Here is an 18,274-nt window from a genome sequence, read left to right on the forward strand (position 1 = left end):
TGGACCGGGTATCATGGGTACATGCAAACGTCATAGGTACCGTCAGTACGTCCATCACTCGGAACAGGTGAAAAGTGGCGTCTGGCTGCCTGAATAGTGGGGTAAAATAGGACATACACATATAACCCACTCGTGCAAAAACATGATTGAACTTGGGAGTTTCAGCCCATGAACGAAGAAGAGGAAGAAGAAGGAACAGGTGAAATTGTGGAGTAGGGAAGATGACGAGGAGTTTGAGGCAGAGAGGTGGAGGTGTGTTTTGAAATATAGGGGCTTTCTCTCGGATTTTTGCCTGGGCAGCGAATATAGTGTGCGGAGAAAATCCTAACAAACCAAAACAATTTTGAGTTATTTTGATCATAAAGTCTGGTTGCGACTAAACTAAAAGCAGATCAAACACAAACATGTTGCCGCAAAAAAAAAAAAAAAAAAAAAAAAAAAGGGATATGAGAAAAATCGCCTCGGTACATTTACATTCAGAATCCATACATTTTTTCACCTACAAATATTCCAAGCGCTTGATGCATTCTACGCGAGATGATTGATGTATATTATTACCGGTGTGTGTAAAATCGACTCCACAACTTCGTCATCACCAGAAGGGCAATATATATATTGATAACAGACGCGTGCGATCAGTATCCCATTCCGTTGCACGTGTGTTGACACAGTGCAGATGTCGCTGCTATAACAACACGTGTTGCACCCGGGGGATGTTTTGCCAACATTAGGAATTGACTGCAAAAGACATCAGTCTTAACAGCCTGCACACCTGTCGGAATCAAAGCTGTCGGAACAGGTTTTTGGCAAGCTAGAAAACTGACGATCAGGTGCTGTAAATCTTATGAAGGATTAAGAAACTGCGTTATATAGTGGTAGCGTAACAACAAAACGTGTCCCTAACTAAACATTGCTGCCACTGAGGACATCAAATCTGAATTCCATTCATTGCATTTCGGAATGTGTTTTAAAATAGTATGTTTGGATGAAAGATGTTCTAAATGGTGTTTAACGTCCTCAATATAAATGTTGCAAAATTTGTTTTTGTTTTGTTGTTGTTCATGTTAAAAAAATGGTAACTGAAGAACAATCTCTGTGAAATTAACAAGGTACGATTAAAGCACTCAATTACCTCCTTAGAAAATGCGTATAAAAAAACAGCGCCTGATGGCTTTCTCGTTACAGTGTAAATGAAAATATCATCAGTGAAATGATGAATTAGAATAACTTGCAATGAAGTAAAATTAGTTAAATGAAATAAAACACACGATACCATTTGCACAGCTTGGTTAATGGCTTCTCGAAAAACAGGTTTTTCAATAGAAAATGTATTTCCGAGCAATTTGTTTAGCTTCTCTGGTTTTCTTTCGAAGTAGTAGCTGCTTTTGCCATCATCCCATTTCCGCTTGCCAAGTTAAATGTTTTTATTGACTAGACAGTGTGTGTAAACTACCGTTTTAAACGACAAAAAAAAGATGTATAGATTACCAGAATAAAAACAATTGTAACAAGAAAGATAAGTGTTTGTATTCATTACACAAAAATAAAACGAAATAATAATAATGAGGATATTTATAAATAATTTCTAGGATTTTAATCTATAGATCTTTAAAGCGGGCGCACAAGATACACAACAGACAAATGATAACAAAAGGACGAGCTTCGGTCGGATGTTTATAGTGTGCTTCTTTGAAGGTGGCAGGAAGACGATTTTGATATACAAAGATGACCCAATTTTTAGGTGTTTTGAAACATCAGATGTCGGATGTGCTTCCTGAAAGATAGCAGCAAACTGTTTTTGTTTTAACTTCATTTGTTCATTTTTTTTACCGTTTTTTTTTATTTTTTGTAACATTTTACACTATTTCGATGTTTCCAAAATATCTCCGTTTGCCGTTTATTGTTATTATTACAAAGTATTATTTGTATGCCGCTGTAAATGAATGTTCTTTCTCTCTTCAGCGAAACCTGTGTACAGACCAGGTAAGAACCATCAGCGCGATGATGATGATGATGGCGCCAGCAGAAGCGTCGACAAAGGTGGTGACTGGAATGGTGTGTGTGTGTCTGTTAGTGTGTATGTGCCTGTGCGTGCATGCGTGTGTGCACGATTCTGAATGCTTAGTAAGTATTTTTGGAAATTAAATTATGACGCTTATTTTAGAATTCCGCCTTGTATGCAATAAATGTTTCTTGGTCACGATTTTTTCTTTCCACTTAGCAGAATATTATATTCTTTTGTAATTATGGGAGATCCTGCCTCTTCTCTTTTAAGTGAAAAAAAAGCTACTTGCATCCGAAGTATATGCTGACCTATGCTAATTTTTAACATCCTACCATAGTGTTTGTAACAGCCAATCGTATTTTTTTCTATCCACATGACTTGACATATCACTTGATTCCACTCACTTTACTCCACCTCCTAACCCCCACTATCTGTTGTTGTTGTTATTGTTGTTGTTGTTGTTTTGTTAGTGGTGGTAGTGGTGGTGTTGTTCTTGTTCTTGTGTTGTTGTGTTTCACTTTATTCTCCAGCCATCTCTTTACCTATAAGTGCCAAAAGCCCATCGTCTGGTTCTTTTTCCCTCCACAGCCATTTCGTTGGAAGGCAAAGAGTTCGTGGAGTCTGGCGAGAGCGTGTACCTCATCTGCAACTCCACCGAGGGGTCACGCATCCCTGACGACGTGGACTGGTTCAAAGATGGCGACAAGATCGACAAGGCCAAGTTCCCGCAAATCACCATCACCAAGTTCCGGCTGAAGAAGGAGCGATCCTTGGTGTCGGAGCTGATCATTGAGCGGGGGAAGAACACGGACTCCGGGACATACATCTGTCGCAGTTCACTGGAGCAGATCGCTAGCCTGGACGTCACCGTCTTAGTGGGTAAGGTTTGAATTGAAGAAAGTTGAGCTAAAAGACATTGGAGATAAACAAAGCAGTTACAACAAATGACAACAACGACGACAACAACAAACGCTCAAACGCAAATTGTTCTCGACGGCGCGGTCTTTGTGGGTAAGGTCTGAATTAAAGAAAGTTGAGCTAAAAAAAACTAGGGATAACCAAACCAACAACAACAAATGACAACAACAGCGACGACGGCAACAACAACAACACATCACAACAACAACACACGCAATCTTGTCTCGACTTGGCGTTCTTTGTGGGTAGGTTTGAATGGTAGGAAGTGGACCAAGAAGAAAGAAAAGTAAAAGAAAAGAGGGGTACAGAAACCGAGAACAACTCACCACAACAGCAACAACAAAGCAACATTAGTACACAAACACACAAACACACAAACACACAAACAAGACAAGAGGAAGAAAAACAAGAGAAGGAAAAGGAATGCAGAATAAAAACAGACAAACACACGAACGATCAAGCAAACACAAAAACTCAACGGAAGAAGACAGACACACACAAAAACATTTACACTTACTGATTAATTTCTGCATACTACATGTTTTTACAAAATTCCAAAATCTGAACAGGTTATTTTGCTTGCAACCCATAATCTCCCTGCAGGCAATTGTAAATTCTGTATGTACCTTTTGATTTGAATTCCCACAAACCTAGGTGCTAGACGATACCTTTGCATTCAGAGTCTCGAAATTTAAAAAAAAAGAAAAGAAATATACTAGATAGAATGAATGTGATTTTTTTCCCCCACGTTTTTCAGCGATCCTTGCTCTAGTTAGAAAATGGCATTGCAACTAATTTTTGTAGTTGTAAAAAATAAGATAAAAATAAAAAAATAATACAAATAGTAATAGTTTGTATGTGAGATGCCACAACTATGTGTAAGCCTGATGGCAAATTAAGTGCGAGCAGCTCCCACGATGTGAAAACAAAAGGATATGATATTGTGAGATTTATCAAAGAAAAAAACCTGGAGCATTACTGAGTATTCCCTCAGGTTGATTACGGAGAATATTAAACAGGACATCGACCTTCTTTCTGTTTCCTCAGTGATGTTATCTTGACTCAAGGGAAGGCTGGAAGAAGAAGAAGTACTATTGCTATTGTCGGTTAATTCCACGGCTTTCGTCAATTCCCTTGAGTACCGATGCATTGAATATGCCTTTCGGAATCTATGGGGGAAAATGTAGAAAAGCACACAAACACAGAGGCATAAATTACAAAAACAACATACGCTGGAAAACAGACAGACGCACACAGACACGCAAAGACACTAACAAAAAGACACTAACAGACTGACAGAAACGCACGCACGCACGCTCGCTCGAACACAGATAGACACACAGAGACACGCATATAGACTAACAGAAAGACACTGATAGACACGCACGCACGTACGCTCGCACGCACTCACACACACACACACACACACTACACACACACACACACACGCACACACACACACACACACACACGCACACACACAATTCCTGTCATGTACGAGCATCTTGTTCATAGGGTACCCACACATCTTCAAAGCTTGAAGGCCACAAAAGCAAACCTAACTTACTCACTCTACGACCGCTGACTTTGAAGAGACTCGTGATTAGTTGAACTAATTTTCGCAGCTAACTACCTTGTTTGTGCTCGCGCGTTCTCCGTCTGTACTCTTCCCTATGCCCAAACTCAACAACAGATGAAAGGGCAATTTAAAACATAGATTCTAAAAAAAGTTGATGTATTAGCTAGGATAAACAAGAAATTCCTCCGAGGTAGAAAAAACACCCCCGTCAAAGGGAAATAACCTTCTCAGTTGGTGGTAGTGAGAATGGTTATTTCCCTTTGACCATTAATATGTCCCTCTATAAGTCCTTGTATAATTTTAATCCACCAATAACTCCCTAACCGTGTGTTTGACTGGTCCCAATTTTTGTAAGGACCGTCTCAGGAATGTATAGAACCTGTTCACCAAGTTTGGTGACGATCGGTCCGTTCATTCTTGAGATCTATATGCGAACACAAACACACAAACAAACAAACAAACAAACACATCGACCGAATCCTATACACACCCCTATACCGGGGGTGTAAAGACACCATGTTTCTTCCACAATTTAGCTTCATCCTGTTGGATTCTCGCTATTTTGATGTCTAAGAACAACACTTAAATGAGCTAAGTTCGCTTTATTTTCATACTCTCATTATTATTAGTTTGTGCGTCCATATCAAAGACAACTACCGACGTACTTTAAAAGTTTCATTTTGTCTGTGATAAAACGTTCCAATATCTATAAGATTTCTAGGTCTCGTTTTGAAAATGTATAGGCTGTTAACAGTATAATTATACTGAGGAAGACCTATCCGTCAGTATCAAGAGATGAGAGGAGTGTCTGGAAGGGTATTGGGTTAAAAGAAGATTGGAACAGTTAGGGTCGCGTTTACCGTTTGCTCAAGTCTCGCTGATCAGAGTTTTGTCTGCTCTAGAAGGGCTAATCCTGCCCAAGTTCGTCTGCTGGAATGGTACCAGAATTAAACCCCCTCACTTCCCAACCGTCTCTGTCTGCCTGTCTGTCTATTTCTCTGTCTCTCTGTCTCTGTCCCTATGTCTCTGTCTGTCTGTCTGTCTCTCTCTCTCTCTCTCTCTCTCTCTCTCTCTCTCTCTCTCTCTCTCTCTCTCTCTCTTACACAGATGTAGGTATAGCCTGTACGGAGTGAGGAAGATTTGTTGTGTCGTCTGTGTAAATTGGCTGAAGAAAATGAAATACACTTTATGTTTTGCTGTCCTGCACTCGTGACCTAAGAGTATTATTGATAAAGCCAAAATATTATAATCATCCATGTATGTACCGATATACTTTGCTTACGTCTACTGGAAATGTCAGCCAAATTAGCACAATACATTTATCAGGGAATGAAAAGATTAATCACTGTCACATGATTTATGTACACATGTATTACTGTTTGATGTGTACAAATTTGGGTCATTTATGAAACACAATGTTTTACTATGATTATGTTGTATATGGGCGCATAACCCTTCAGAAGGGGCTCTGGCCTAAAACTGAATAAACTTTCGTATTCGTATCTTCGTATTCGTATTTGTATTTTCTCTCTCTCTCTCTCTCTCTCTCTCTCTCTCTCTCTCTCTCTCTCTCTCTCTCTCTCTCTCTCTCTCTCTCTCTCTCTCTCTCTCTCTCTCTCTCTCTCTCTCTCTCTCTCTCTCTCTCTCTCTCTCTCTCTCTCTTAGGGACTAGCTGTAAGAAAGGACCATATGTACCTAATGCCATTATCCCACCGTAATAAAGTTTTCGAGTTCTCTCTCTCTCTCTCTCTCTCTCTCTCTCTCTCTCTCTCTCTCTCTCTCTCTCTCTCTCTCTCTTTCTCTCTCTCTCTCTTTGTGTCTATGATTCAACTCAAACTGCTCACCCTAGCACGCAACCCAGGTTGTTTTTCCAGGTTGTAAGATGTGCATTTCAGACTCAACGGAGCAAAGGTGGTGGGGACTAATGCCCGTAACGATTTGGGACTTTCCCCCTGTTCGTGATTCGATTGAAAGCTACGAAGTGATCACAACATCATAGGAACGATTACGGTTAAAGAAGCTCCACAGCCAATACCAGCAGCCAGTTACTCGGTAAAAAGCACGACTATAATCGAATCAGAAGAATGGTTTGCGGTCTTCAGACGAACGGTTGCGGACTTTAGTCGCCGGTATTCCGGTGCCCAGACGGGACCGGGGTTTGGGTCTTTGGACGACGATTAGAGAAAATGAGACGGGGGTGGGGAGGGGGGCAAAAGAGGGTTCTCAGACAGACTGTACAGGGAAATTAAACTAATAGGGCACACGTTCGCGGAGACGTCCCCTGTAACCCCTCACAGGCCCAGGGACACAGTCCCGCGGCAAACATTAACCCAATACTGTCCACTATCCTGCCTTATTTCCTGCAATAACCCTGATCACGTTCCATTTTCTCTCCGTCGCAGACGACCGACGCACAAGGACCGGGTCTTGAAATGTCAGCCCGGAACATGGTAGATGGCAAGGACCTTGAAGCCTTGGGAGACAGATAATGCTTTTCCGGGATGCGTTCGTGTAATCTTGTGGGGGTAATTTGTTAAACCGAGAGTACTGGAGAAAGAGATGCAGCAATAAATGTATAATGAAACAGTGTGTAAGAGAAAGGGAGATCAATAACAAAATAAAAGAGAGTGTTGAAGAAAAAAAATGAACAGATAAAAGAAGGTGCTGGGTGAAGAAAGGAAAAAGATTCGTAAAAGGAAACAGAAACCAAAAACAAAAGCGCCAGAAGGGATCATCTCAATGATGAATTAACTTTGTGTTTTGTTTAGCTTTGTTTCTATAACTTCGGTTAGCGTTACCTTGCTTGAAGGGGAGATTAATCACTTTGATGGTGACGACGGAAACGGTTGTGTTTTGATGTTGCACGCTGGTGGTTGTTCGAGCACACAACAGAGAAAAGCTAATGAGATTAGTGATCTGGATTTAATGTTATTACTATTTCAGAAGAACATAAAGGTGGTCGGGTTGAGTTATCATTTCAATAAAGGTGAAAGGTAGGAGGGGAGAGAGAGAGAGAGAGAGAGGGGGTGGGGGGTGGTGATGGTTGTCATTAACGGTACATTGTCGTCTGTCCTTTGTGCAGAAAGAAGTTGCCGCCATATATATTAGGCCAGAATCAGTCGTCTTTGTAACGTTGGTTAACTTTTTTCATTTGTAGAGCTTTTTCTTAATACTCTTCTTGTTGAGGGTAGATTCTTCAAATGTACGTGTTTGAGTTATAAACGATCAACAAATCTATTGACCAATGAATGTGTTAACCTGTGCTAAAAACAAACAAAAACTTTAAAAAATTACACGGCTTATTCAGCAAAGAAAAATGAAACAGTGTACATTGTCACAAACTGATATATGTAGACGTGTATATTGACACTTCAATTGCAATTTCTGATTTGAACAAAAAGAGAACATGACGACCGGCAAAAGAGATTTCCCACTCTAATTCTCGTCAAAAGTTCCCGACAACTTTTCCCCGTACAGACGGCGACTTTGTGATAAACAAGCTTATCAGATTTGTTCTCTCGTTTCCTGCATTAAAAAACGGTATGCATCTTAAGGTTGAATGAAGGTCAGCAAGAGAGCTAATCAAATTCGAGTCGGCTTGACATGACGTTTGACAGGTCCTAGCTTTTATGACATTGTTTGCAATTAATTTCCCTTAACCTTTCAAGAGTTTTTGCGGCAAGAATACAATACAGCACAAAAGAGCTGTTGATTGTACTTAGCTTTCATCAGTTTGTCAGTCGTCGAATGGCCTGACAATGATTAATTGTACTGTCTTTTCTTGATAAAATATTAATACTTTATTTGAAATATGTGTTTCTTATTAAGCTGTCTCAGCCACCTGTAATTACTAGTTTAGTTGTAGCTTGTGGATTTTGCTGTAGTTGTTGTTTGTTCGTTTCTTTTTACAGGTGTCTCCTAGCTATTATTTCGCACGTCATCGGGTCGATCACAATGTACATTTTCAGATTCCAACGTCGTTTCACATATGCACACGTGCACTGGCGCGCGCGCACGCACGCACGCACGAACCCGCACGCACACACGCACACACACACACACACACACACACGCACGCGCGCGCGCGCAATATCCTCTCTCTACCTCTCTTTAGAATCTCCTTTCCCTCTTTCTGTAATAACTCTTTCCTTTTATTTGTTACAGCGGAGTCATCCAATATCAAACGGGGTAAGTTGTATTCGATGGGACAGTACCGTATTAGTCTGGCCTATTTTGATCGTATATTAGTATTATTCTGTCGTCAAAGCGGAAATTGATTGCTGGCAAGGAGGTCGTGATGGGAGGGGGACAAAATGAAATGAAGGTGTTTTGTGAGTTGGGATAGAACCATAAGCATATAAAGATTATGATAGAAAAGAATGTAAAGTGTGTCTGAGTCTTAGTGTCTGTGAGCGTGCGTGTGTTTTTGTGCGTGAGTGCGTGTGTGTTTGTTTGCGTGCGTGCGTATGTATGTGCATAATTTATATGTCTGTTTGTGTCTGCGTGAAACAATGATTATACGGGCGTATTTGAGAGGAGGGTCTGATGAATACAGAGAGAGTACGCTACTTCGACAGCTATCCTGGTAAACACATTGTTACAGTAGATACTGTCGGAAAAGGGCCAACTTTGCAAACAAAGTAAATTCATTGCCATGAAACATGTATTTTTAAGGTTTACATTTTGTTTCTTTTGTAAATATAGATCACATGGGGATTTCATTTTGATATAGACCCATTAAGATTCCTGATAATGAAGATTCATTTCTTGATAGTTCCCCAGTTTGTATTTCGTCCTCTTGTGTTTGCAGGCTCGGGTTCTTCACAGACAACACGACCTCAAACACGCGGGGAGAACCGTGCGGTGACCTTCACCTTTGTCCTTGGCAACCCCTTCACCGTCACCCTTCTTGTGGCCTTGACCTCTTTATTGACCTTCAATTATGTGACCACGTGATAAAAGCTCGTGATTAGCTAAGGATAAAAAAGCACGAAAAAGTGAATCTCTCGCATGGTTATAAATTGGCAACCGCAATACAGTGTGTAGCGGAGTGCCAGAACGATGCCGGCAATGATGATATGAGCCTAAACAAACCTGCGTCCGTGAGTGTCATTGGACAAACTTTTCTGGGGCTCATCAACATGTGATCGAGGCTGGACATCTACTTGCATACTTGGTAAACTGTTAAAACTAAACGAGATCCTTACTCATCATGACAGAGACAAAGCAGAAACACTTGTCAGAATCGAACATGTACCTGGGACGACTTGTTTTCTACTTATGTTGTGAGCATTTTTGAAAAAAGTCTGGAAGAAAGTTGTTCTTCGTTGACTATAAGTAAGTAAACATATTTCACAAAATTTTCAATAATTGCTGTAAACCTGCGCACAACGAAAGTCGCGCTTTGTTAAATATTTTGTTTTACTGGGAAATCGTTTTTGTCAAACAGCGGGTTGACACCTCGTTGACATCTTGGAGATGAATCTGTCAACCCTTGTTATTTAATCACAAGCCCGTGAAGCTTTTCTCAGTGGCAGGATACCCGAGTTTCACATTCGCTATGAGTGACCTCCGCGCAGGTGTTATAACAGAAAACTGTAAAAAGACATTAACACACATGTTTTGTGCGTGTGTGTTTTTTTAACGGAAAACCGAAGAAATACTGCCAGCATTTGCACGGGTGTCGACCATTCAAGTTCAGTTTTGAACACTTCGCTCATCTTCAGCTCATCATTACTGCTTTGCGTGATTTTCTGTGTTTCTACATGAAGCAAAGTAAGCTGTTTCACTCTTACCATTTCTATACTACGCAGGTTTGTCAACAAATTAAATCAAATGTACATGTTTACCTTCAAAAGATGATAACGAACAAACAATTAAGACAATTTTCAGGCCCAAACCTTTGACGTGTTAAAAACTGTTCGCGGCCAGTGATCAGCTACGGCATCTTCAGTCTTTGGCAGCAGACGACAACCAGTAAATAAAATTGGATGACAGCTGAACTCGTAACGCAGCCAGTAAAAATAACAGAATTCCGGAAATAACCCTGTGGTGTGTGTATGGGTTGTTTAAGAGTTGTTCCTCTTGGAAACATTGAGGCAAGCTTTCCCATGTGACGTTATGGGCCAATCACTAGCGAGGGGCGTGTCTTCACAGAGTTATATCCGAACATCGCCTATACTATGGAGGATCACCTTCTGTCCAGGCGACACAAGATCAGACGACTCAAGATACACCGGTGTCTTTGTGCATGTTGCACGCATTTTTGTTCGGGCAGTAAACAATTCTGATATTGCTTCTGAATAGAATGGTGTCGACTGTGCATGTGTGAAGACGCAAAATGCATATCGCACTCACGTCAAACTACGTCATTGACTCTTTTTTGTGTGTGCCTGGATTGAGAACCAGGCTTGACGTCGTCAAAGCCTAAGTAGTTTGGATTTCTTCGTGTGTTTCAGCGTCATTGACCCTTCCATGTTTGATTTTAGAACCGGCTTGACGTCATCAAAGAATGACGTTTGTCGCTTCGTTTTGGTGATTTTGTCGTTGTAATTGTTTTGTTTGTTTGTTATATGTCAGAAATATTCTTTGCTTACACCTTCATTACTGACATCATGATGCTCTTGTGAATAATGACTAGAGCAGTGTAACTATGTTTGTGTAGTAAAGTTGCAAGACTAAAATGTGACAACGTGTTGAAGGTACCCTATCAAAAACACGTGGTGAAAGGTTGCTTAGGATCGCAGGAGATAGGCCTACTTGTGAATGATGTGAGCCACACTACAGAGGTTCTGCCGTTAAAGGAATTCCAGAAGAAACAAATGGTTCGAGTCACGTGCTGAGACAAATATTTCATCACTCCAACACCCTTGGGAACTGTGGGGTTCTGAGAAGTAGGGGAAAGGCTCCTAATATGGACCGGCTCCTAATATGGACCACCTCCTGTTCTGACAAACTAACGGCGCGAGAGCGCTCAAAACAATTTCATTCGCTTTATTCACTCTCTCTGGATAAGTTGCACATGTCAAAACAGTTGCAGAAACACAAACCTCCAAACCGTTACGCTTTTTCGCTTTTTTTCACTTTTGGCAGCGTTCACTCTAAATTTGACGCCTAAAACGGACTCGTTTCTGCCCACAGCCAAAGCTTTCATAACACAAAAATGGCTATATATGACAGCTAAGACAGTATTTGTTATATTTTAACAGTGAGTACCCCGAGTTTCTACTGCAAACAAAAAAATAATAGCAAAACCTCAAAGTATGTGTGAGTCCTCTAATATGGACCACCTTCAACAAATCGAAGAAAATAAAAACTAAAGGCAATTTTAATTAATTCATTAAGAAGCTTGCTGAAAAAAATAACCTATAACTAGCCCTCGAGGTTTAAAAAAATATAACAAATAGTCTTTTTTTGTGGAAGTTGATAATTTCACTTATTTTCACTCTGATTTTGATAAGCTTCTTCAGTTTCCTGGTGTGCTTCAAATAATGCTCTCATCAACCCGAAACAGCTAAATCTAAAGCATATTTGAATAAGTCTGACTTACACATTAATTTGTATCATGTTATTTTGAAGTATAGGGGGCTTTTTACAGTGATTCGTGAAGGCCGCTTCACTGGTCCATATTGGGCGCCCAGGCTCCTAATATGGACCACTTGTGATTTTTTCTGTATTTAATTTTTGCTGAAGGTCTATCAAAGCTATTTCACTCTAATTAGGCCTAACTGTTAAACTAAGAGAGAAGGACTACCAACCACAAAATGAAACTTCTTCGCAAGAAAACAAGCTAGTTATCAGCAATAAACAAAAAGTGGTCCATATTAGGGGCCCTTCCCCTAATGAACATATTAATCAACTAATTGATAATTCTCACAATTCATACACTGAATTTCCGAAGAGAACAAAAATCTGTTCGATATGGGAGGACTTATTGGAACCTCGCTCAGGAAACACGACGAAGCACACTTCACTGTCAACAAACTCGAGAATCATTATCCTCTAAACTAGTCAAAAAAGCGACGCCAGCAGTCGTTTTAGTGCACAACCAATGAAGACAAAGAAAAAGAAGATGAAACAGCTTGTGTTGATGAGGACGGGGAACTCAGTGGTTACAAGAAGGATCTTGGCTTTTCATGTAGTTTGAATCGCCCACGATATGCATGTGTGTGCTTTGGATGGCGTGCTCAACGAATGACATAAGGCCAAAAAAAAAAAATTGTCTGTTTAGGGTAACCCGACCGACCCTATCGATTTGGCGCCGACCCAAAAACTTTTTTTTGATTTCAAAAAAAAAAAAAAAAAAAAAAGAGGTAAAAATGCTAAAAAGAGACATTTGGCGTTTCTTTCTCTCCCTTTCTCTCTGTTTTATTTATACGTTAGTTTTGAAACATGTATTCATCAAATATAAGAAGTGAATGTTCAGCCAACATAGCATTTAAAAAAAAAAAAAAAAAAAAAAAAAAAACTTTACCTACCTACCGACCCTACTTTTTTTGGTCATGTTACCCTAAACAGACAATTTTTTTTTTTTGGCCTTATTTCGGTGTTTTAAAGTGCAATCTGTGAGGCAGAGTGACTGTCTGTGACACTTTACTGGATCTACATGATAATTATATTGACATTTCTCGGGTAACCTTGCGTCGTGTTGTATGTAATTAATTCATTAAAAATCTGCTGCCAATACGGTTGTATGTAACTTGGGTGTACTTTTGGAGTAGTTGTTACCGTCGTGTTGAAAACTGACGACTTTATTTTTATTCTCCCTTTTAGAATCTGCTGTCCATACAATATATGTAACTGGGTGTAATCATTTTTTAAAATAGTAGTAATGATTAATTTGAAAAGCGATGATTTTGTTTTCATTCTTCCTTTAATTATTTATGGTTTTCTTTTGGGAGGCGATGTACATAACGGGAGAGAAAAACCGACAAAACTCAAAAGCAAGTAAACCACTTTTTTGCAAAGCATTTTATGACCCAGGTTATGTAAATGCACACCAGGTGCAATGTTTTCTCCATTCTATCACAATAGAGAAACTCAAATTATTTCAGCCATACTGGTTGACAAGTGAGATACACTTGCGTTTTGAGGTATATTGTAGGGTTTTCGAGGCTTTTGTGCTGTCAGAGGAGTCGTTTAAGGGAGATAAAAAAAAATGTGATGTATAATTTGAGAAGAAATGTGATGTGACATCTTCAAAATGTTGTAATAAATCATGCAAAATATCGTTATGTCCAAGGTGTGATCCCCTCCCCCTTATGCTGTATATTTTGTGAGCTGTTCTTCGTGTTGTGTTATGATTTTTCTCAGGGCACCATAGTTTTAATTGCGTGTATACTTCTTTCTTGTGTTACTTGTTTGTATTTACCCTAGGTGTTTTAACGGCCACCGTTTTAACTTTCTGTTTTAAAATAAGATAAAACGCATAGCAAAATATGTCTAAATTTTTCCTTGGTGTTTTCACTTTTTTTGTTGAAAACAAGACAGAACCCATAAGAAGATAACTAACTGAAATGTTGCTACGCGTGCGATTGTGTTTGAAAGTTAAGTAGAATCCAGCTTCATCAAACCATGTAATTAACTGTTGTGTAAACAGATCAGGACATCAAAATCTTGAAGCCTATTAATACATACATATGTGCTCGTGGTCTACCTCAGAAAACCCAAGGGTAAATATTATTATTTTTTTTATTAATTAGTTGTGGACATGTCATTTTCTATGTTGACATGTTTCAAAGTAACAAACTGAACCTACGTGGTAATTTACTCACAAGAACGCGAAAGAAAAATTGATGTTTTTCTGTTGCTGTTTTCAGCGTAGACAATACTGTTGCAAAACTGAGGTGGTGCCGAAGAGCGTATGGTACAGTGTCCATGCCCAATATTGTAGATGTGCACTACTATAAATTTATATTTACTTATTTATTTATTATTTATTTGTAATTTTTTAACATTTATTCTTATTGTTATAGTTGTACTCGATTTAGTTTTGAAACATCATAATTCTTCTTCTTTTTCTAGAAGTTTAGTCACGGTTTTGTCACGGGTAAGTTTGCACGTTTCGCAGTCATTTTCATTTCCTTTGGCCTTGCTTCGTTGTTCATGACTTTTTTTGTATTTAAGAAAAGCATGACGTACTCTATAATCGAAACTGTCCGTGACCTTTGCAGTGGTTTATGCTGTGCAGTTTTCGTTTGTGAGGACAAAGGCATGTTTACTTTTCTAAGATTATTTTCTGTCTACCGGATACTCTTTTGATCTGTGGCACAATGTATGATAAATTGTACCCCTTATAGTAAATTGTCCTGATCTCTGACTTGATTTATGGTAAATTGTCCTGATCTGTGACATGATTTATAGTAAATGTTCCTTATCTCTGACTTTATAGTATAGGTATTACTAATTAGGGAAGGATGCAAAACTGCACTACTAAGTACTATGAATATTTATTTCGAAAACTGCATTTCAGATAGCCCCAGAATGTTTACTTGACGTATAGAACCGTTTCCTTTTTCCTCTTTTTTAACCACAGAGAAGCAGTAATTTGCAGTTATCTACCTTTTAAACGGTTGATTCTCAGGTATTCGGATCCTCCTTTCTTATTAAAAAAAAACCTACATATGTTGACATCAGTAGTCGAAAAAAACTATTAGATGCAACGGCTTGGTTTACGAAAAGGTGTCCATTAAAAGTTGTGCTAGTGTAGAACTGACATACCTGTTTATTTCGTGTCCTTGAACAACACTTCACGATATAACGACATGAAAAAAGCATACAGAACAAACAAACGCCTCACATTTAGGGCTTTGTTCATCCTTTGTGAAAGCAGCTGACATTTTGAAAATAATATCAGTTAGTTTGCCCATAGACCTATCTAAATATAGGTCCCTGGTTTTCCCTAGCAGTTGTTTGTTTTCTTCAATAAGAACAAGTGACAGCTTCTGTTTTTGCACTATATTCATATTGCAATAAGTAATCAATCAATATGAGGCTTATATCGCGCGTATTCCGTGGGCACAGTTCTAAGCGCAGGGATTTTTTTTTTCAACTACACTGTCTCCACTCCTCTTGAAGGTCGAAGACATTGCAGTCCTTGCTTACACACAACTGATCCGACTGTGGCATGCGTGGTTGCTGTCATGGCAAGGCACCTGAGCAGGTAAAAGCACAAACGGTGGATCCCCCTGCCCTTATAGGACTTACTCCTTCTTCAGAACCAGTTTTCTCAGATGTTCTGGTAATAAAATTAGTAACTTTTACTTCAAGTTTAAGATTTCAGACCTTGTTTTCTCAGCTATTCTGAAAATAAAATGAGTCATTAAATTTAGTCAAGTTTTGACTAAATGTTAACGTAGAGGGGGGAATCGAGCGACGAGGGTCGTGGTGTATGTCTGTGTGTGTGTGTAGAGCGATTTAGAGAAAACTACTGGACCGATCTTCATGAAACTTGACATGAGAGATCCTGAGTATGGTATCTCCAGACGTTTTTTTCATTTTTTTGATGAATGTCTTTGATGACGTCAAATCCGGCTTTTCATGAAAGTTGAGGCGGCACTGTCACGCTCTCATTTTTCAACCAAATTGGTTGAAATTTTGGTCAAGTAATCTTCGACGAAGCCCGGACTTTAGTATTGCATTTCAGCTTGGAGGCTTAAAATTTAATTAATATGTTTGCTCATTAAAGTTGTCATTAAAATCGATTTTTCGCAAACAGATTTAAAATTGATTGCATCGTATTCTTCATCACATTCTGAATCTAAAAATATATACATATGTCATGTTTACTCTTAAAATGTGATCACAATTAATGAAAATAGATTAATTAGTCTTACGATTAAAATTTAAGAAATCGATCCAAAAATGATTTCATCTTATTCTTTATCATTTCCTGATTCCAAAAACATATAGATATGATAGGTTGTATTCAAAACAAGCTCAGAAAGTTAACAAGAATACAGAAAAGCGCGCTTTCCTGCTTAGCACAATACGCCACCGCGCGTGTCAATATCACTACGTTTTGCACGTGGAAGGTGAGCTATTTCCTTCTCGCGGGGATTGACGAAGCTGTACTGTCCAGGTGAAAAAATACAGTGCGTTCAGTTTCATTCCGTGAGTTCGACAGCTTGACTAAATGTAATAATTTCGCCTTACGCGACTTGTTTTTCATTACATTTTAAGACTTCTTCCTGTTCCAATGTTGAGGTTTAAAGCTGATAGAACGTAAAAATTCAGTCCCCGTCCAGTTTGCGTCACATAAATCATTGTAAGCATTTGTTGTGTAATACCCATATAAGTCATATTGGTGGCTGAAAGCTTAGCCTATCGAAAAATGTCTCGTGTGACATGTATATCCTTTATGATTCGCGCAGTGCAAGTGATCAAGATAATCCATATTGTCCGCAAAAGGGACAAGATCAATGCAATATATCGATGTTGCTGATTGTGATGTATAAATGGCACTAGGTGCACATACAATAACCCCTCCCGATACCATCGTGAAAAAATGCATAAAGTATATTGTTAATACATTTGTCTTTTAAGATCACAAGATTGTATTCGGCCCAGTATGCTAAAACACAAGGAACATGACTTGGAAATCACTCATCCGAGTATACGCAAACACCATGGGGATTGAACTGCTAATTAGTGTACTCTCTACACAATTTACTGCGCTTCATCAATAAAATATCCCGCTTCATCAATCGAGATGAAAGAACAATGATTGCTTCAAATATCCAGGTTGTAACCCCCCCCCCCCCCCCCCCTTGGCTTAACTGCTCCGCCCCTGTCAGACATACATACAATAAATGCTTCATTGTTCACCGCGAAAATGTTTGAATCTAGATATTTAATCTGACTGACTCGTGCCATCTCTAGAATCACACACACACCCATGCGCACCTTGTCAAACGTCACAACCCCAAACCCCCACCTGTTTTATGTTTTGTTTTTGTTGTAAATCCCAAATGTCGTCAAAGTTGTTTCTTCACCGAACCCATTTGATTGCTTGCATTTTGTACTGTTGTTACATAAGAAGTGAATCCTGTGTACATACTGTTCGATGTAAGAGTGTCTATTTGAAAAGAGGAATAGAACCTTGAATAAGCTGTACATTTATTCTGAGTATAAGTGTATTAAATTTGTCCGAGATATTTATTGACAGCTTTCAATTTACTGCTGTGTGTGTATGTGTGTGTGTGTGTGTGTGTGTGTGTGTGTGTATGTGTGTGTGTGTGTGTGTGTGTGTGTGATGACAATGATGTGTTCATTCACTCAGACAGTACAATCAGTTTTACTTAAAAGCAAAACCTGCAGCAGACTTGACAGTTGCCCAGCCGGGCCGGGCCTACAGAATGCAGTGCAAGGGACGCAACTCGTCTCTTGCTCTAATAATACCGAGACAAGTCGCAGTTAAGTGCTCTTTAGCATTGCCAACCATGGTTCTCAAATAAGCACTAGGACCATAATTCCCCTTGCATTCTTGCACGTCATAAGACTGTCATACTAGCACTAAAACCAGTTTTAACATTTAGTGAATGGCAGATAACTTCAAGAGTGAAAAACAATCAGATCCCATCTGAAATTAGGGAATCCCTGATTTAAAAATAATGTTGTCAATAAGGTTTCCCTGTTGTTTTTCTCTCAAACTATTCAGGGTTTTGAACTCATAGACTGCAACACTTAACAATGTTATAGCTACTTAGTCTCCAAGTATTTTGTCTGGTTCCTAACATGATCAACTTTCATCCCTGTGACAAACATGATGAGGA

At 39.2% G+C, this 18,274-nt stretch overlaps 1 protein-coding gene across 1 annotated transcript in view; it reads left to right on the top strand.

The window, feature by feature from the left end:
* The window catches only part of LOC138949269 (zwei Ig domain protein zig-8-like), a 344,604-nt gene extending 326,946 nt beyond the window's left edge, over positions 1-17,658 (top strand). Inside the window, exons 4-7 of the mRNA XM_070321056.1 lie at positions 1,963-1,983; positions 2,594-2,884; positions 8,667-8,690; positions 9,313-17,658. Coding sequence (XP_070177157.1) covers positions 1,963-1,983; positions 2,594-2,884; positions 8,667-8,690; positions 9,313-9,458 — 482 coding nt within the window. The 3' untranslated portion in view covers positions 9,459-17,658. The remainder of the gene's footprint in view (positions 1-1,962; positions 1,984-2,593; positions 2,885-8,666; positions 8,691-9,312) is intronic.
* The last annotated feature ends 616 nt before the right edge of the window (positions 17,659-18,274 follow it).

Source organism: Littorina saxatilis, linkage group LG1 (assembly GCF_037325665.1).
Source record: "Littorina saxatilis isolate snail1 linkage group LG1, US_GU_Lsax_2.0, whole genome shotgun sequence".
Lineage (NCBI taxonomy): Eukaryota > Metazoa > Mollusca > Gastropoda > Littorinimorpha > Littorinidae > Littorina > Littorina saxatilis.